This window comes from Myodes glareolus, chromosome 14, assembly GCF_982192425.1.
Source record: "Myodes glareolus chromosome 14, mMyoGla1.1, whole genome shotgun sequence".
NCBI classification, from domain to species: domain Eukaryota; kingdom Metazoa; phylum Chordata; class Mammalia; order Rodentia; family Cricetidae; genus Myodes; species Myodes glareolus.
In genome coordinates, this window is record NC_142039.1 from 75,315,620 (window position 1) to 75,336,358 (window position 20,739).

The 20,739-nt window shown below is 49.9% G+C and overlaps 1 protein-coding gene across 6 annotated transcripts; it reads right to left on the reverse strand.

The window, feature by feature from the left end:
* Positions 1-7,260: 7,260 nt before the first annotated feature.
* On the reverse strand, positions 7,261-20,454 carry LOC125408971 (spermatogenesis-associated protein 31D1). 6 transcript variants are annotated; one of them, XM_048447642.3, is made up of 3 exons: positions 20,305-20,454; positions 10,896-10,963; positions 7,261-10,349 (listed from the first exon to the last, which is right to left on the reverse strand). In XM_048447642.3, exons 1-3 carry the CDS (start codon positions 20,307-20,309, stop codon positions 7,438-7,440), a joined length of 2,985 nt encoding a protein of 994 aa, XP_048303599.3. In that variant the 5' UTR covers positions 20,310-20,454; the 3' UTR covers positions 7,261-7,437. The 6 variants fall into 6 exon arrangements, with proteins under 6 accessions (XP_048303599.3, XP_048303603.3, XP_085555768.2 ...); XM_048447646.3 differs by lacking the exon at positions 20,305-20,454 and adding an exon at positions 13,647-19,466; XM_085699642.2 differs by lacking the exon at positions 20,305-20,454 and adding an exon at positions 11,756-13,614.
* Positions 20,455-20,739: the final 285 nt, after the last annotated feature.

Sequence of the window (20,739 nt, forward strand, 5' to 3'; positions counted from 1 at the left end):
GTGAACCCCTTATCTCCCAGCTCCTGGGTTTTTAAATTAGTATTTTTGATCCCCATTCCATGTATTTAGTCCTAAGTCAAGGCACCCCTTCAATGACAAAGGTTACACCTTTTAAAGAATTAGAACTCAAAGAGCTTTTTGTAGTGTTTGGGGGATGTGTGTGCGTGTGTGTGTGCATGTGTTTGTATGGGCACATGTGTGTTCAGGTATATGCATGTTGAGGGTCAGAGGTTAATATTTTTGTCTTCTATTACTTTCCATTTTAAAAATTAAATGTTTTATTTAATATTCATACATATATACAACATGTTTGGATCCAATCCACCCTCCATTCTTCCCCCATCTCCTCCAACTTCATCCTCGCGCTCTCTCTCCCTCCCTCTCTCCCTCCCTCCTCCCCCCTCTCCTCCCTTCTTTCTCCCTCTCTCCCTCCTTCTTTCCTCTCCCTCTCTCTCTGTCTCTCTCTCTCTCTCCCTCCCTCTCCCTCCTCTCTCCCCTCTCTCCCCCCCCATCTATCATCAGCTTCTCTATCATCAGCTGTCATTGGCTCCTGAGAGCCTCCTCATCCATGCTGGGCTTTAATTGGTTGATCTTGTGCACACAGTCACAGCCATTGTGAGCTCATCTGTGCAACTGTGCTGCCCTGCCCGCCCAGCAAATGTTCTCGCTTTGGAGACCTCTGCTCCCTCTGACTTTCTACTCCTCTTTTGAAGTGATCTCTGAGCCTTGATGGGGAGGACTGTGGTAAACTCCCCGCAGTCTCGTGTTCTTTGCATGTTCTTTTCATGTTGGCCAGTCCTACCTCATTTGTTGTTGTTTTGGGACAGGGATGCACTGTGTAGCTCTGGCTGTCCTAAAATTCACTATGTAGCCCAGGCTGGCCCTCTACCTCATCTTTTGAGACAGTCTCTCTCTCTCACCGAACCTGGAGCTCATCAGTTTGGATGGACTACCTGTTCAGCACACACTGGGGTCACAGGCACATGCTATTACACCCAGCTGTTTATGGAGGTTCTGGGAATCTGAATTCAGATCTCTATGCTTACATGGCAAGCATGCTGCAGATTGAGCACATGGGTGACCATAAAGACACAAGGCCATGGAGAGAGTTTAGTTTGTTTCCATCTGATTAGCAGTGGCCTGATGTCACCTCATCCAGAATTCCCTCAGGGCAGAGAGGCAGACACGAGGAAGACTTTCCTCGGCAGCACAGGAGACAAACTCTGGTGTGCAATCTTGCCACTGCCCAGGGGTTTTGCAACTGTCTTGGACACCAGGTGGCACAAGCCTCCCACCTTATTCTGAGGCTTTTTCTCTCCTCAGCAGGCTTGTCCTTTAATCAGCTGATTACCTTTTGGATCCAAATTATTCACTTCTATATAGGAGGACTCTCCACTCCCGACTACTCAAAGGTAGCTTTCTCTGTCCCTAGGATAATGCTTGTGAAGACAGGGAGAGAACACATTTCAAAGCTCTGAGGAGACGGGATGAGGTATACTCACGAAAGCTCACCTGAATTAAACCTTGGACTAAAACTAGCAGTATGTAGTTTCTCTAAGTTGAACTAAACCTTAAGTCTCCATGTTAAATGCAGTACAATCCAACACTGACCTTTCCTGGCCCCTTGATTAAAGTTGAGTCTCAGGCCATGACTGGATAAATGTATCGCCTTCTTTCTCTCCAGCTTCCAACACAATGGGCTCCATGGCTATCCATCGTGCAAGCATCGTTTGATCCCACAACACATCTTGTTGCTTTCTATAGGTGATCTACACAGGATCTACACCTAATCTCTAACAGAGCCCATCTTTATATACTAGCTTCAAATCACTAGCCTCACTGCTAGCGCCAAGGAGTGCTTCCTTTGCCAGCCAGGATCTGCTGGAACTCCAACCCCTTCTTCCCCCGGGACCCTCAGATGCATTAGAGCCACTGGGAATCTGGGGAGCCCTGTATACTGTGCACCTCAATGCTTCTGCTGGGACGTGAAAGCCACAGATAACCTCTGAGATCGAGAGTGAAAAGTTCTCTCGGTGGCAAAAGTGGACAGCTACCTTGGTTCACTTTGGAGTCCACGCTGGCAGGAAGAAGAAACATCCGACTGGCCACAAATAAACATTACTGGAAATTACATAAGTGGCGCGGGGCTCGCTTGGGAGGGGGCTTTCCTCATGAAGTCTAGGACGTGGCTGATCATCAGATGGGTGTCTCGTTGCGACCTCTGGTGTTTTCCTGAATGGCAACAAGTAGCTGTGTTGTAAGAACAGCTTGCTTTCTCACCCCAGGCAGGCACTCCTCTTCAGACATGCGAAAAGCATCCCAGAGTCGGCACAGGCCCTGGAATACCCCAGGAATGCCTTCCCACCAGCGGTGAGACCCCTCTCTCTGGTGTTCACACCATGACCATGATCTCTGAGGTGACGAGCACACCACACTGAATATAGTAATAAGAGAGGCTGAGCCGTATTGACTGCCCTGCTCCTATTGGCTTGGCCGTCTGCGTAGAAGGGCTTTGCCATTTAGTCCCGTCTACCATATAGAGATTTGGAAGAGCCCTCCAAGTACCTGCTACCTGCTACCTAGTGGGTGTGCTGGTGGCAGTGGGACACCAGGTGGCGCTAGGAGCTACTTACCCTTTCCTACAGCCACACAGCGACTCACTGGGCCTTCCTTCCCTTTGGGTGACTCAAATTTGTCTGCTTGTTTTACCAAGACCCGCTCCACTTGTGTTTTAAACACGTTGACATTGCTGACATGTATGTGGGTGAGGGTGAGGAAACACGTCGACATTGCTGACATGTATGTGGTTGAGGGTGAGGAAACGCGTCAACATTGCTGACATGCATGTGGGGAGGATGAGGAAACACGTCGACATTGCTGACATATATGTGGGTGAGGATGAGGAAATACGTCAACATTGCTGACATGCATGTGGGTGAGGGTGAGGAAACACGTCGACATTGCTGACATGTATGTGGTTGAGGGCGAGGAAACACGTCGACATTGCTGACATGTATGTGGGTGAGGTGAGGAAACACGTCGACATTGCTGACATGTGGTTGAGGATGAGGAAAACACGTTGACATTGCTGACATGTATGTGGGTGAAGGCAAGGAAACACGTCAACATTGCTGACATATATGTGGGTGAGGATGAGGAAACACGTCAACATTGCTGACATATATGTGGGTGAGGATGAGGAAACACGTCAACATTGCTGACATGTATGTGGGTGAGGATGAGGAAATACGTCAACATTGCTGACATATATGTGGGTGAGGATGAGGAAACACGTCGACATTGCTGACATATATGTGGGTGAGGATGAGGAAACACGTTGACATTGCTGACATGTATGTGGGTGAGGATGAGGAAACACGTCAACATTGCTAACATATATGTGGGTGAGGATGAGGGCTCCCTTGTTATTGGTGCCACTATGGCTTCAAGTAACAGAGTTCCCAAGAAGAGCACAAAGTGATGAAAAAATTCTACAAAGGTGCCAACAATCCTGCCTCTGGTATTCACACGCCTGTGTTATGTCATTCCATCATGTGTCAGGTAAATCTTACAGATTTGCTTCTAGCTGGCACGGTGGTGGGAAAGGTTGGCACATCACCTGCCCTTCCAGCGTGTAACAAGCGGGCATTTCTGTGCATCTAGTAACATTAGCAATTCCGTCGTGCTAGCAAAAATCTTCCCTGCCCTGGCTTTGATGAAGCAAACTGCCACACGGGGTCTGCCCACCTGCAAAACGGAGGGAGGGCTTCAGCCAACAGCCGGCACACGACGGCATACGATCGACAGCCTCAGCCAGGTGGCCTCGAGGAACCGGACCTGCCAGCAGTTACAGAGCAGACACGAACGTGGGTTGTTCCCCAGCCAAACGGTTCCAGTTCCACCAAGGTCAAAGACCCCAAGGCAGAGAACGCAGGTAGAAGTGGCCTGGACTCTCGATCCACAGAGACTCGGGCAATAATTAGGTTCTTAACCACTAAAGTTTAAATTGCCCGTAACACCAATACATTCTGGAATTGCTGTGACTTTGGGTGAGAAGCGGACCTTCCCTGAGGAAGGTGAAAAGAGACCCACCCTCCAAGAGTAACACAGAACCAGGCAGCACCTCTCAGGGCTGTCTGCTTGCTGGAAGATGCCTCTCATGGAGAAGCAATAGCACCCTGGGCTGAATAGTCCACCTTGTCCTCCTGGGGTCAGGCCTGTCGCACAGGGAGCTACAGGGGATGAGGGAGTGGCGCCCCTCCTCTTGTTTTCTTCTTTTTCTCCTCCCAATTCTGAGTTTTTGACTCTACTCAAAAATAGTTTTCTTTATTCTCAAATACTGTGTGGCTGCGCAGGCCCTTTTGTTCTGCTAATGTCAAGAAGCCAGCATCCTAGAGCATTCTCTGGGGTGGGGAAGGCTCTTGATGTGTCAAGATACCTCCTTTTCAAGTAAAGAATAGGAATAGTGTCATTGCCAGGGAGAGCACTATCCACCATAAAAGCTAGTTCCTGGACCCTGAACTGGCCCCAAAGCAGCACAATCTACGAACACACACCTCACACAGGGACCATGACAGTCTGCGGACACACACCTCACACAGGGACTATGCACACAATGTCTATTCAGCTCTATGGATACCTCACACAGTGACTATTCAGCTGTGAAACATTCAAGACAGTATTCTTTAAGAACAGAAGGGCTGGAAGGATGGCTCAGTCATTAAAGGCTAGGCTCACTGCCAAAAATATAGGAGTTCAGTTCCCAGAACCCACAGCTGTTCCTCCAGCTACCAGGAAAAAAACAAAAACAAAACAAAAATAAATAATCCTTTTTTTCAGAAAAATCTTCTTAGCTCTGGGCCCCTTTACGGCAGCAGGTTCTGTCTTCCCTGCATCTGTGAACAGCAGATAAGGAATGCCTGCCAGATGTCAGATAAAAGCGGGGAGCAGGGTTCTCACGAGGACAGACAGATGGCTCTGTGAGGTGACTCCCAGTCCTCATGAAGATGAGATCAGAGAAGCTGACCTCTGAGCCTTGACTCCACGTTTCCTGGAGCTGCAGGGGACGTCTCTCCCTGTCTTCAGTGTATCAGAAGGTGCCCTGCTCTGGAGCTCTGTTGTGCGCGATAGCAAGGGAGCGAGATTTTACATCTGGATTTTGTAGGGTTTTCTTCACCTGAAAACACCTGGAGAGATCTCAGCGACTGAGTGATGCCGCTTACAGAGGTTACCAGCACCTCACAGCCGCCAGCAGCTCCCTTGTAAGGCAGGCAGCCTGTGCCCTCGTTGGCCTCCGTGGGCACTCACACATAAACACACACATAAACACAGTTTTTAATTTAAAAAAGGCAGGTGTGGAGGGCCGCAACCACATTCTCCATTGCTTCAAGGGACAAAGGTAGAGATTGACCTCTGTGACCTCAAGGTGTGGTGGTACACACCTTTAGTCCTGATGCCTGGGAGGCAGAGGCAGATTGACCTCTGTGTCCTCAAGGTGTGGTGGTACACGCCTTTGGTCCCAATGCCTGGGAGGCAGAGACAGGCAGATCTCTGTGAGTTCAAGGTGTTGTAGCACACGCCTTTAATCCCAGCGCATGTGCTTAGTAACTTACTACTGCTGCGTCCCTGCCTACTTCCGAGGCATCATCTGGGATAATGGGCAGTGGACCAATCCAAGAGTGACACGTCAGAAGCGAGGACTGTTTCCTTTATAAGGGCTGGGTTCCCCTCATTCTGGGTCTCCGCTTTGGAAGCTGATGCTCTCCCTCTCAAGATGCATTAAAGCTTTACTGCAGAAGTATCCTAAGTGCCCCGCGTCGTTCTTGCTGGCGAGAAGGTAGCGCGGGACAGGCAGGCAGCTCTCTGTGAGTTTGATCCTAACCTAGTCTACATAGCAAATTCCATCCCAGTCCGACTGGGGCCATATATGAGACCCTACCTGAAAATAATCATTTTTTAAAAAAAAAAAATCTGGAAATTTTCGGAATAAGTCTCTGTGTTAAAAACACAAAATAGGTACAAGCATGGATGTTTAAAAGGCAATCTCCCAGTTGAGCATTGAGCGGAATATCCTCCAGCCATGGGCTCTTGAACAGCACACAGTCCCAGGCATGAAATTCTCTTCTGTGGATCATATCTCACAATCCAGTCAGATGTGCGCCAGTCGGGGCAGCTTTCCTGGCAGGTCCACACTGCAGCACACGAGCCCAGCACTGCAGCATGCAAGCCTCGCTCCCTTGCTATTGCGTTTTCTCCCCCAGCAACCTGCTCAGCCCCTTCTGGCACCGTGAAGGCTGGTTTTAGACTGATTTCTCTAGGTCCGGTGGTCTGTTACGTGGTGTCTTTAGCAACAGGGTCTTGGCATGTACTTACGGTGGGCAATGGCATGTGTGGTTTGGGAGACCTCTGGAGCAAGAACTTGTAGGGAGGATTCCCAAACCTTCTGCTTCTCTCTGTAGACCTGGGCTGCTCTCAATTCTGTCGGAGAAACCCCCCTCTGCAGTGGGCAGAACCAGGCGAAGTGGTGAGAACGAGAGACAAGTGCTCAGTCCTAAGTGGGCTGCCTCGACAGCAGCGCCACGGCTCTGGTAACAACAGGGAAGAGGGACACACCTGGTGACCTGCACAAGGCCCTGTACAAGATCCAGCCACAAGCCCAAGCTGGGTGGGATAGACAACAGCCAGGCCCCACCCCTCATTGAGGAGCGGTGGCTGATGGCTGGGAAGAGCTGTCTTTTAAGAGACTTACTATTTACTTGTATGTGTGTGGGGCCCACAGAGGCCAGAGGCCACCATTTCCCCTGAAGCTGGAGCCACGTGTGTTTTAAGGTAAACTGACGTTCTGATGGAAACCAAGCTCTGCCCCTCTGAACAGCAAATACTTTGAGCCACTGAGTCACCCCTTTTGAAGATGCAGTTTTCCCATGCTCCAGTGGGTGTCCACCCTTACGCATAAGTGGGCAGCACTATCTGAACCAAGTGAGTTATATATAAAAGCCACAAAGTTGGGAGTGTGTTGGGGGAGATATTTTGGGGAGGATGGTGGAGTAGATTTCATTAGGTACATGTACGAAATTCTCAAAACAAAGTTTGATAAACCAATGAAACAAAAAGTTCCATAATGAAGCTGGGCAGGCCGTTGTCAAGCACCCGACAAGGACTAGACATCCCTTTTAATAGAGCTGTTCTCACTAGGCATGTGGCAAGAAGGCCCACAAAACTCAGAAGTTTTGGTAAATAGATTATTCTCATCACAGTGTGTATTGCTCTGAAAATATTTTAATTTTTTAAACAAAGACTGGGTTCTAATGCAGAAACTTTGCCTCACATAAACAGAAACATGTTCCGTTTCTGAGGAAGAGTCGGGTCTCAGAACACTACCTTTAGCAGACGTGAGGACAGGGGCAGGCACGTGACACACGCAGGACCTGCCTGGGACTAGGGATCCCTGGCCTTGGGGGAAGGCGAATAACTCAACTGTGACTGCTGCTCAAAAGATATGTGAGGATGTCTCTGTCCAAGGCCGAGTGTCTGACTTGGACCCGAAGAGAGGTATGTCTGGGGACAGCAGCAGCTACTTTCCCCTTCTCCGTGGGTGGAAGGCTGTCCCTTGGTGGGCTTGAGCCACTTCTTCTGGCCCCACTCCGAGAATTCCGATTTCTGCCCGCATAAGAGCTTGTCCTCCAGGAGCTTCCCGAGGGAGGCCATGAGCTCGTGGGCTTCGGGCGGCCCACAGCTCAGAAAGAGAGCCCTGTCTTTCTCGGATCTGTGCCTTGCGCTGTCTTTCCTGGAATGAAACCACTGGAAAAACTGTACTATCTTTTTTCTGAAGTAGCCTTCAGGAGGATGTGGCTTGTGGTCTGATTTTCCTTTACTAGGTTGGCCCTTCCTTCCTGCTTTGGTGGTCTCACTGCTGCTATTTTCTCCTCTGGGTACTGGTGAGGCCGGTCTGATCTCAGCTGGTGTTAAATTCCTTAAGATATATTTGAAGGCCCTGTGCTTCTGCCATAGCTCCAAACTGATCCCTGGGTTATGTAGGTGGGCATGGAAGTCCCTGGAAACCGAGACGTCTGCACTGGACATACTGTTGGAAGATGAAGGCGAGTAGCCAGTCAGACTGCCCGTGGTAAGGGACACATCGCTTTCATAGCTTTCAGTCTGGTTTTGGGACTGATTCTCCAACTTCAGCTTCAGTTCCCTAAGCAACAGTTTCTTAAAGTCCAGCAATGCCGGATCTTCAGGAAGCCGCGCCCTTGAAGGGTTGTGTGCCGTGACCAGACTGGAGGCTAGATTATTTCTGTCTTCATCCTCCTCTGTGGAGCTTCTGAACTTGCCGCTAGAAGCAGACCCAGCAAGGAGCGAGCTCACCTCCGGGCCCCTGAGGATCTCGCTGAGTATTCTTGGTGTTAGCCTGTACATTGGGTCTCTCTCCACCTTCTGTTCACCTGTGGGGATTTCTAGGTGAGAAGACGATCTTGCCATTCCATTTTTCGATTCAGACTCAGCCACTCGGTCCTTTGCAGGTGGCTCCTGTTTAGGTCTACTGTGTGGTTCAGCGTCGTCCCGACTTGTGCTGTCCACATTGCTGGGTCTGTCTCCCTCAGCTATCTGGACCATCTCTGTAACCTCATAAGCAGGGCTGGAGTGCGATTGTCTGAGGGGCTCCCCTCCTTCCCCGTCTGCATGTGGGACGGTGAGGGGAAGGAGGTCTATGGTGGAGGCTGAGTTTGCTGAGTCTCTTTCTATCTTGTCTTCATGAAAAAGGTTAGAGCTTCCTCTGAGGAGAGGGGGGAAGGTATCTTTCAAATCCGACTCAGAAGTACTGTTGGAAGGGGAGGGGCAGTCAGACTGAGGAAGGGGCCATGTTTTAGCTTCTCTCAACAGATAGGATTTTATGGATTCAATAACTTTGAGGGGGAGGTCCCACTTCTGACTCATTCGGAACCTGATAAGATGGGCTTCCAGCATCTTCTGCGTCTTGTGGTCGAGAAAAGGTATTCTGGGAATAGCGGTATTGCAGTAAACATTTCCCAGTGAGTCCCAGGGAGGCAAATCTTCAGTCAGCCATGAACGGCACACCTGGACTGGAATCCGACCCGTTGTGATCTGCCAGAGCTTTCTGTCCATGTGTAACCTAAGGATGCTTCTTGTGTGCCTTTGGTCCAAGCTCTTCCTTGAGATGGTGAGCCGCTGGCTTTCCCAGCCCGTCCTGGAGCGGCCCGCCCAATCCTGCTCTGTCTTGGGTACAACGCCGAGAGTGTTAAGGACATAACACTCTGAGATCACTTGTGGGTTGTCTAGGGGGCACTTTCCTAGGATTTGGCCGAGATTCTTGGCTACATCCTTTCTCAGCTGAGGCTGCATTGAGGCCTGCTCACAGAAACTTTCTGACTGGCTCGGTTCTCCAGTCCTGATGTCGCTGCAGTTCAGACTCCAGTGTACCGAGCGTTGAGGTTTAGAACATCTGGAGTCATGGGGAGATGTTCCTGTTGGCTTGGACTGAGGGTCCACCGCTTCTGGGACGCCTGTCCTAATGCAGGGCTGATAGTGCCATGATGGGACCTGGCTGTGTGGTCCATAGGGCTCCAGGTTGTTCTGAGGTCCACTGTTGAAATGAAAATGGCCAGTCCTGGGGATGGAGACATAGGCCTGTGAAGGCTGGCTGATCGAGGGAAAGCTGGGAACCAGAAGACCAAAGACAGGTTCACACTGACATTCGGGGACCATGCCCCACAAGTGAGCTGGATGATTCTGCAGCAGATGGTACTGCAGATGTCCACGTCCATTTAAGACTTCAGAGACAGTCCTGTTCTGCGGTGTTCGGACAGGACGTCCATGGGGCACAGATGATTGCATGGGAGAGAGTGGAGATTGCATATGGGCCTGAGGAGGGACAGGAGAGAAAGGGACAGTCTGCGGCTGAGCATGTACAAAGGTGAGGGGCACTGGGAGGGGCTGGGGAAGGGCTGGAGATCCGTGGTCCAGCACTGGGTCTGGGACAGCCTTACAGACCCCGTTGAACAACACAAGGTGAGGTTCTAGCGAGTAGCTGCCCAGGGGCACCAGGAGGGTGGCCACGATGGACTCACTGTGCAGGGAGGGGAGACCCCAGAAGCGTAGGCTGTGCTGCGGTTGCCCCAAGTCTGTCCCTGGGGCCTTCACACACAGAGGCTCTTCAGAGACCCCCAACTGTCCTGCTTCCCCTTTGAGAGTCCAGTGAGTTTTTGGGCCTGGGGTGTCCTGACCCGGCGCCTTCCATGGGGCTGTGGGTTGACCTTCTGACCCCTTGGAGTCAGAAAACATGTCGTCCTCCTCCTCTGCCATGGCTACTTCATTTGTCTCTAGAGTTCCTGGATGTGAAGGACAAAGAGGGAAATAGGGCCTGGTCCTGTTTCCAATCCCCAACCCAGGGAAACTCTGTGAAGAGCCACAGTGAGGCAGTCTCCTGTGGTGTGCCCCAGGGGGAGGGTGGAGAGCTTCGTGGTGGTGAGAGTGGAAGCCTTCCCTGAGGAGATCCCCTGCTTAGGGGACAGGATGGAGGAGAAAGCAGGAAGAGACTCAGGCAGAAGGCCTAGCGCTGGGGTTCCAAGAAGGGCCAGGGAGGTCATGCCCAGCCACAAGAGCTAAGGAAGCCAAAGGAACCAGAGATGGGGCATTTGTGCTGGTCAGACACAGCAGGTGACTGACCTCAGCAGGACACCTTAGTTCCTGCAAGTAGGTGCTGTCACGATACCCACCCACAAAGTGCACACGGAAGGACCAACACAAGGGACGGAAGGCCATGGTGGTCATCTTAGATGACCCAGCGACTGTCCCTCCCAGGACCAGGCCCGGCTACCCTGAGCACCCACGGCTCACAGCCATGTTACAAAAGGAACAAGAATAAAGACAAATACTTAAGTTATCTTCCAGAGCAGACAGCGTCTCCCCTTCTTCTGCTTCTCTCTCTGGAAAGTTCTCCAATCTGGGAAATAAAAACAGTAGTTTCTATGTAATTGTAAATCTCAGTCATCAATTTGGTGGGATTTACCATCCTTAAACAAATTCCTGTCATGTCTCCGAGGTACTTTCTACATTAGGCTAATGACACTGGAAGAGCCACATTCCACGGCAGCACTGGTGGAGTGGTATCATTTGTTTTAGTAAATAAAGCTTGCCTGCAGATCAGAGAGCAAAGCAGTCACACTAGTCACCATAGAGGCCAGGCAGTGGAGGCACACACCTCTAATCCCAGGACTCAGGAGACAGAGTCAGCCGATTATTTGTGACTTCAAGGCCACCCTGGGCTACACAAAACTGAATCTATCTAAAAGAGAAACAGAGCTCACACAAAGGTGATCTGAGCACTTAGGATCACACACCTTTAATCCCAACACTAGGGAGGTGGAGACACAAGCCATATGGCTGGGCAGAGAGGGGAATATATAGGGGAGAAGAGAGGAACTTAGTGAAATGTTGAGTTTGAGAATTCGTGAAGACAGGTTCTCACCCTTTCGGTCTGAAAATTTGGTAGAGGTATAAAGGTCTCTCTAATGGCTGACTGCTTTGTTTTTCTGATCTTCAGCTTGAACCCCAATATCTGCCTCTGGGTTTTTATTATTCTTGCTCACTCTGGCTGATGGGCTGGGGTCCTGGACTGCACACAGAGGAGAGAGTAAGCCGACAGCTCTCATGTATCAGTGCTTCCTGGCTGCAGATGTTCCATGAGATATTTGACTGCACCGTGAAACTCTGAGACTGTGTCGATCAGACTAACCTTGGATCAGGCTAATTTCCTGATCCAGTGACTGGTCGACAAGAATTAGCCATAGAGAGTACAAAGAACCTGGGAAGACAGGAAGGAGAAGGAAATTTGCAGGCCTTTTTGGTTTGTGACAGTGTGGAAAGAGGTTTTCTTGCAGGGTCTTTGGCCAAAAGGGAAGGTCAGTGGGTTGCTTCTCAGCTTCTCTGATCCAGCAGGTTTTTAGCCCAATATCTGACTCCTGAGACCTTCCTGGTAAATAGAAAAACTTAGGTAAAAACAACAGATGCACTAAGTCACATAGAGCTCCCGCCACCACGATTTCCCCTCCAGGATAGACTGTATCCTTGAACTATAAACCAAAACAAACTCTTCCTCCAAGTGGCTTTGGTCAGGGCATTTCATTGCGGCAACAGCAAAGTAAGTAACACAGAAATGAAGACTGAGACCTAAGGTTCTACTGGAGCCCTTTGATGGTGAGCACTCGGGAACAGGGCGCTGCACACGATGTCAGGAGACAGACGTCGTGACTCCAAGCAGCCAACAGACCTGGTTAAACCTCTCGACCAGAAGGGAGAGGGATGCAGTGCCGAGGTACCTTGTTCCAATTACTGCATTTGTTACTGTTCTGTTGCCATGATAAAAAACCATGACCCAAGCAGCTTGGGCTTACAGTTCCAGAGGTTAAGAGCCTACTGTGGCAAGGCTCCTGGCCACAGGAGCAGCTGACAACTCACATTTGGAGCCTCTGGCAGGAAGCAGAGGGAACAAACCTGAAATGATGTGGATCTGAGATCTCACAGCCTGTCTCCAGTGACATACACCCCTAAGGCCACATCCCCTCAGCCTCCCAAATACCACCACCACCTGGGAACCAAGCATTCAAATGCCTGAGACTATGGGCGTCACCGGGGCTCTGAGGCATGCTCAGATGCGAACCTGTAAGCATCTTCTCTGGAAACTCCTCCTTGAGAGGCACTGTGTCTAGCAAATGACATTATCAGATCATGGGCCTAGAAACTTGTGGAAGAACAGGAAGGAGCACCTTGAGGGGCTCAGGTCAGACAGGAAGAACCTTGGCTTTAAGTGTTAGCGGGTTTTTTTTTTATTTTTTATTTTTTTGTCTTCTCTTGGCTCTGCTCTGATATATAAGAATGTATATATAACAGTCCTAGCTGTCCTGGAACGAGCTCTTGCTTGTAGACCAGGCTGGCCTCAAACTCACAGAGATTCGCCTGCCTCTGCCTCCCGAGTGCTGGGATTAAAGGCGTGCGCCACCACCGCCCACCTGACAACTTTTTTCTCTTCTACATCTATTATCCACGAATACTGACTTCGAGTAACAGTTTCCTTCTTATTAACTTTGAAAGACAGTCATTTTCAACTGTTCTTTGTTTGAGAAACTAAAGGTGTTTGCGTGACCACATTCCAGGCTCTTAGCTCCTGGTCCTCTACTCCATGCATGGTTCAGGCCGGTAGTCACAGCTCAGGACCTCTGGAGGTCTTATGTTTTGGGGACACAGGTTTTGTTCAGAGGCCCTTAGGGACCTCATCCGCTGCCCAACTTAGGAAAGGCTGGGGGAAGGGCAATGTGAGTGAACAGGGCAGATTAAATGACCAGGGACACCGCTCTTCAGGGAACCCACCATCTGGAAAGAAGTCAGTGAGACCCCAAATCAGTGCGTGACCCTAGATCATGGGACTTTAATTACACACAGAGAGGTAGGCTGTGGGTCCAGATGAGAACATTGGTTCTCCTTGAATCCCAGCCCTACCAGGCCTCATGCCTTAGGGCAGCCGTGTTCTCTCCTCCCCTCGGCATCCCCTTCAGACATCTCTCTGTGACATCCAATAATATGAGGACAGAAACGGGACACATCAGTATAGAATAATCTCTAGGGCTCACCTTTCGGAGGTCTTGGCGCTTCCACGGTGATAAAACAAAGTCAGTGTCCTGTACCCCAGGCGCAGGAGAAGCAGCCCCTGCGCTTAGGAAGGTGCGGTGGATCAGCATCCAAGAGCACCCAGCCAAAGCCCAACAGTGGTTCAGCGGGCGCGATTCAGAAAGGAGAGGACCTTCCCCGTAGTGTGAATCGCTCAGCTGCCTGAGGCAACTGAGAGCTGAGGCTGCCTGAGCCTCTCTGTAGTCAGGTTTGCGTCACAGAGCAGGGCAGAGTCATAGAGGGTTTGTTGGGGGGGGGGCTGTAGTCAGGTCTGCGTCACAGAGCAGGGCAGAGTCATAGAGGGTTTGTTGGGGGGGGGCTGTAGTCAGGTCTGCGTCACAGAGCAGGGCAGAGTCATAGAGGGTTTGTTGGGGGGGCTGTAGTCAGGTCTGCGTCACAGAGCAGGGCAGAGTCATAGAAGGTTTGTTGGGGGGGAAGGGGCTGTAGTCAGGTCTGCGTCACAGAGCAGGGCAGAGTCATAGAGGGTTTGTTGGGGGGGGCTGTAGTCAGGTCTGCGTCACAGAGCAGGGCAGAGTCATAGAAGGTTTGTTGGGGGGGAAGGGGCTGTAGTCAGGTCTGCGTCACAGAGCAGGGCAGAGTCATAGAGGGTTTGTTGGGGGGGGGCTGTAGTCAGGTCTGCGTCACAGAGCAGGCAGTCATAGAGGGTTTGTGAGGGTGGGGAGGAGGGTGAGCCCTCAGCTCCTCCCTACCACCCTAGTCCCAGTTTGAGAACAGCCCAAGCTTGCTGTTCTTTCCCACCCCACGTTCCTCACTTTGGGTTCCACACGGAGCTTTCCTGTTGGTTCCCTCTGTGCCCAGAACTTCACCTCAGCCGCTTTGTTTGGCAGCTCTCAGTCTGGATGCCATCGGTTTTACTGCCTTGGACTCCAACAGCCTACCTGGACTCTTGCTCTGGACTCCAACAGCCTACCTGGACTCTTGCTCTGGACTCCAACAGCCTACCTGGATTCTTGCTCTGGACTCTAACAGCCTACCTGGATTCTTGCTCTGGACTCCAACAGCCTACCTGGACTCTTGCTCTGGACTCCAACAGCCTACCTGGATTCTTGCTCTGGACTCCAACAGCCTACCTGGACTCTTGCTCTGGACTCCAACAGCCTACCTGGATTCTTGCTCTGGACTCCAACAGCCTACCTGGATTCTTGCTCTGGACTCCAACAGCCTACCTGGACTCTTGCTCTGGACTCCAACAGCCTACCTGGACTCTTGCTCTGGACTCCAACAGCCTACCTGGACTCTTGCTCTGGACTCCAACAGCCTACCTGGACTCTTGCTCTGGACTGGACTTTTAACCCCAAGAGCACAGACACCTCCAGCACATCTTATCTATGGAACTGCTTTATTTTAACTTGGATTAGGAAGGAAAATTCTCTTGTCCTTACATTTATAAATGTTGACTAGAACATTTTCATGTTCCAGTCCGTACTTTAAAGTCTTTAATCAGGGGCAGACTCAAATCACCAAACTCAAAGAAAATATAAAATAAACACTACGCTAACTGCACACGGTTGTGCCCAGATTATGACCCCCAGAGAGAGACCACCAGAGAGGCCCAGACTGTAATAAGCAAGGTTTAACCAGCATAATACAAACATGTTTGGAACTCATCTCCATCCCCGTTACAGCAAGGTGTAAAGAGGAGCTGTATCTCCTCTGTGGGGAAAGCTTTTAAAGGCATAACTACAAAGAGAATCTTTGAAGAAGCTTTGGCATGGGTACAAGGACTTTTGCTCCCTCCCATTCTGTTAAGTCAGCTTTCTCCTTGTTCTTAGAGCAAGGCCACTGTTCTTGAGTTAGGCCATCTTTATCAGCCTGTACCAGGTGGCTGGCTGGGCTGAGCTAAGTGACCTTGTGATCGGAATCTCCCGGGTGGGAGAGGGGAAGGCCACTATCTTCCTGGGAAAACATTCTACTAGGAAATTTCTTCTTGCCCCTTTCAGAATAAGGGGTGAGGGTCCCACACACACAGTTACATCTTCCATTGTTCTTGCGTGTAGGGTTTTCGAGACAGTGTTTCTCTGTAGTTTTGGAGCTTGCCCTGGAACTAGCTCTTGTAGAGCAGGCTGACCTCGAACTCACAAAGATCTGCCTGCCTCTGCCTTCCGAGTGCTGGGATTAAAAGCATGCACCACCACTGCCCAGCGCGTATGGTTTTATTCCATTTATTTTTCTGAAACTAGTGAAGGTTCAAGTGGACCAAGACTTTTAAGTCACACACACACTCGCACGCACACACACACATGCACACATACCTACACATACACACATGCACACGCATGCATGCACACACACATGCACGCACGCACACACGCATGCACATACACACACAAACACTGTTCTCATGTCTGAGACGAGTTGGTCTTCCCTCCTTCATTTCTCCTACATCATCATTTGACCCTGACTTCTCCCAACTCTACCTAGAGAATAGAATCCCGGCCACACCAATAACTGCATTGGCATCCCATGATTCAGACAGGACTGATTGACCATAGGCCCTTGGGATGAGTCCCCAAGTCCTTGGTGACAGGGTGGGACCCAGCAGAACCTGGGTTCAGGGCTCTCTCTGATTATTGGCACCACCGCCTAGATATTTTCCTGTATAGACATGTGCCAAGAGTTCAAGCATTCATGAAGCTTCAGTTGCAATTCTTTTCCCAGATCCTACTTTGGTCCATTTTCAGTGCCTCCCAGCTGTCCCTGCGAAGCTGAAAGAACAGCGAAGGACAGTGTTGTCCCCAACAGGGGAAACTTCACGAAGATGCAGCTGCGTCCGTGAGGACATATTTTGGGTTGCCAGCAGTGACCTCCGCTGATGGCAAGTGATAGAGTGTCCTAACATGTCTCCTTCTTACACCAACTGAACTATTGCAAACACAGTTGTTACCTGACCTGTGGACTCTCAACAACCCAGTGAAGGAAGCAGGGCAGGTACTGGGAGCATTTTCTCAATGGATATAACCAAGCTTAGAGAAGTGAAGTAACCTCTAGGTGGTAGTCAGCCACAAACCTCACAAATTCCTATGTTTTCAATGCATCACTTAAAAAGTGATTTCTCAATAATTAGGTCTGTACTGGCTGGTTTTGCGACAGTCATCAGAGAGGAAGGAGCCTCGGTTGGGGAAATGCCTCCATGAGATCCAGCTGTACGGCATTTTCTCAATTGGTGATTGTGGTGGTTTAAATGTCACTGACCCCCAGAATCTCACAGGGAGTGGCACCACGAGGAGATGTGGCTCTGTTGGAGGAAGTGTGTCACTGTGGGGGTGTGCTATGAGGCCTCCTAAGCTCAGTATCCTGCCCAGTGCCTCAGTTGACTTCCTATTGCCTGAAAGACGGAGGACTCTCAGCTGCCCCTCCAGCGCCGTGTCTGCTGTGTACTGCTACGACCCCCACCGTGATAATAATGGGTAATAAAGGACTGAACCTCAGAAACTGCCAGCTCCCTCAATTAAATGTTTTCCTTATAGGAGTTGCCATGGTCACGGTGTCTCTTTGCGGCAATAGAAACCCTAACTAAGGCAGTGATCAACGGTGGAGGGCCCAGTCCACAGTGGGTGGGGCCATCCCTGGGCTGGTATCCTGGGTTCTAGAAGACAGCAGGCAGGAAGCTATGTGAGTAGCTGGTAAGCAGCTCTCCTCCGTGGCCTCTGCATCTGCTCCTGCCTCCAGGTTCCTGCTGTTTGAGTTCCTGTCCTGGCTTCCATCAGCGATGAACAGAGTTGTGGGTGTGTAAATGTGAGCTGAATAAAACTTTCCTCCCCCGCCTGCCTTTTGGTCGTGGTGTTTCACACAGCAATAGAAACTCTAACGAAGACAATCTTATAGCCAAGAATATGACCTAAAACACTGGCCAATTTGTGAGTAGAGTTGTTCTGTGTGCCTGGTCGTCTGCTGGGCTCAGAGCTCCAGTATCCCCCCTGCATTCCTGCTTCCTCTCCTGGGAGTAACAGTGTGACATTCTTCTGCTATAAATAGCTCTCTTGCCTTCTACACTGAGAGCCTTGTAATGAGAATGGGGTATGTGAGAACATTCTGAATGCCTGTTTTGCCAACATCAATAAAGGCAGTCTGTAGAAAACTATACTTCCAAGGTTTGTATGAATTAAAGAGTATGTGTACGTGAGCCTCTTCCCTCAAGGCTCGGGACCTACTTGGAAGAGGAAGCAGAAGATTGGAAGAGACAGAAGTGATGAATGACCCAAGAAAACTGTCTTCTGGACACAACTGGACCGAGTCACACGTGAACTCAGGAACCTGTGACATCGTAAGACCTGCACAGGCTCAATCAAATCAGAGAAAAACCCAGCACAGCAGAGAAGATGGGCTGTAGGCAAGCCTGTGGGGCATTTCCTTGATTAGTGATTGCTGTGGGAGGGCCCAGCTCATCGTGGGTGTTACCGCCCTGAGCCCTGAGCCGGAGGTTCTGGTTCTCTACAAAGCAAGCTGAGCAAGCCACCGAGCAGACCAGTAAGCAGAACACTGTCAGGGCATCCGCACCAGCTCCTTGCTGTTTTATCACAGTGACAATAACCCTAAGACTGTGGGCTATTGCTGTGACAGACCTGGCCATGTTTCGGGGAGGAGTGTAGAAGGACTTCGGAACTTTGTCCTCGAGAAGCTGAGTTTTCAAAACACAGTTAGTTGGAAAGCCTGGGAAACCAGAGGATAATGCTGGGAGCAACACAGTTGAGGGGAACCGGCCTGTGCTGTAGCAGAGGGAAGTGAAGATGCCTATCAGGGCCATTTGCAATTTTGAATTAAGACTCTGTGGTTCTGGTCAGCCAGCTCAGGCTAAAGAATCAGCTGTGAGTAACAAGATACCAGAACCTCTGAAGTAAAAGCTTTGTTGTACTGGGACACTTGATGCTGCTTAGTTAAGACATTATCGGTGCTTGAGGAGAGACCAACATCACCGAGGTCAAATCTGGGGGTGTTTTTGCAGGGTCAGCACACAGAAGCTGTGCTCCAGGGGCCTCAAGTTGCATCTCATGCTGGCAGCTGCACTTGGTAGTGTAAACGCCAACCAGGTGGTGCTGGTTTGGAGGGCAGAAAAGGGTCAGGAAGAGCTGCTGAGTCACGCCACCGTGTGGTGGAACCGGAGTCCCTGAAGGGAGATCAGAAGAGGGGTATTGGTGAAAGTACAGGTCAGTTGCAGCGGAGACTCGGAGTTTTGGAGATGCAGGTACCATGGAATGACCACCAAGGACAGCAGCAGTGGGGAGTGGAGCCAGCCGGAGCCTAGAAGAAGACAAGCCGTGTGTGCTGCGGAGGGCAGAGGGGAGAAGCGACCCAAGCCCGCAGGAGGAGCCCTGAACATTGGGAGTTACTCTCAGCCTTCTGGACGCTGAGGTGTTTACACTGTTAGAGCTGGTTCTGCTTTGTTCAGATTGTGACTGTGCCCTGGCTCTTCCCCTTAAGGAAGAGAGTATTTAACTTAATCTTTACTTTCTAGGAGCCCACAGTTGAGAGACTTTGAACTTTGAAGGACATTTTGGAGTTTTACAGAGACTTTGAATTTTTTCGAAGGAGACTGAACTTGTAAAGTGATTAACTTTATAAAGATGGTTGGACACTTAAGTTTGCAATGTGTTTTTATACTATATTGATATTCATGAGATCCTGGGGACAAATGATAAACAAAAGTCCTAGTTGGAAAGTGACGTGTTGTATATCAAGTTGACGACACAGATCGCCATCTTGACACAAGCTAGGGACGCCTGATAGGTGGGAACCTCAGCCGAAAAAAAACTCTATCAGATTGGCCTATAGGGAAGTTTGTAGGGCATTTTATTGATTAATAATTGATATGGGAGGGCTCAGGCCTGGTGGAAGGTTCTACCCCTGGGCAGGTGTTCATGACAGAAAAACTGTCCCTCAATAACTGTCCTGGAGTTTTGACTGGGGATGTGCAGTTCTCTTGTCAGATTGTCTTTGGACTGCCAGCCCCCAAATAATGATATGGAGACTTATTATGAATGTTTGGTCTTAGCTTAGGTTTATCCCACTATGTCTTATAACTTGTTAACCCATCCCTATTAATCTACATTCTGCTACGTGGCTCTTTACCTCCCCATAATGCATGTCTGACTTCCTCCGTGTCTCACTAGCATTTCTTGATGTGCCAGATTCACCCCCCTGACCCTCTCTCTGCCTGGAAGTCCCACCTAACCTCTTCCTGCCTGACTTTGGACTAGTCAGCCCTTTATCAACCAATCACAAGACACATCCTCACACAGTGTACAAAAAGATTATCCCACAACAGGAACGCTTGGGATTTTTAGACCACTGGGGATAGGATGGCCGTTGTCACAATATTGATTCCTCTTCCCCGTGAGCATGGGATCTTTCCCTCTTTAGTGTCTTCTTGATTTCTTTTTGTCAACATTAATGTTTTTATTAAAGAAATCTTTCATTTCCCCAGTTCGGTGTATTCCAAGACACGTTTTTGTGGCTATCATGATTAAGATTGCTTCCTTGACTTTGGCTATATTTGGTGTATTTGTAGGAACGGAGGAAGCTGACCCTGTCAGCACGTTCCTGACTGAGCTATAGAAACTCTATCACAGTACTAAGCACACCATGGCCCAGCGCAACCCTCACCTCATGAAGAACTTGGTTCTGAGAAGTTGATTCGTGGAGCCCACTGAAACTCAAAGTACAGGTGAACATCGCACAGCCTGAAGGAAGGAGGAACTCACTTTCCAACACACTGAGGCTTTCCTCAGGAGATCATGAGGTCCCAGGGTCCTAGGGATTAGGGAGAAAGGTACACTCTTGTTCACCGTGAGAGTCACTAATATAGTCCCTGCAAACTTGAAAGGATGCCCATTCCTGAGAACACATCAGGACGATGTACGCCTTGGCAATATATTAGAGCTGCCTTGGTTCTGACTCCAGCATGTGAGTATATGTGAATGTGTGACCATGTGTGCACATGCCTGTGTATATGTGTCTATGACTGTATGTGCATGCCTGTGCACGTGTGTTTGTGTGTGCTTGCCCTGTGAACTACTTCAAAGATGGAGTTGATAAAGT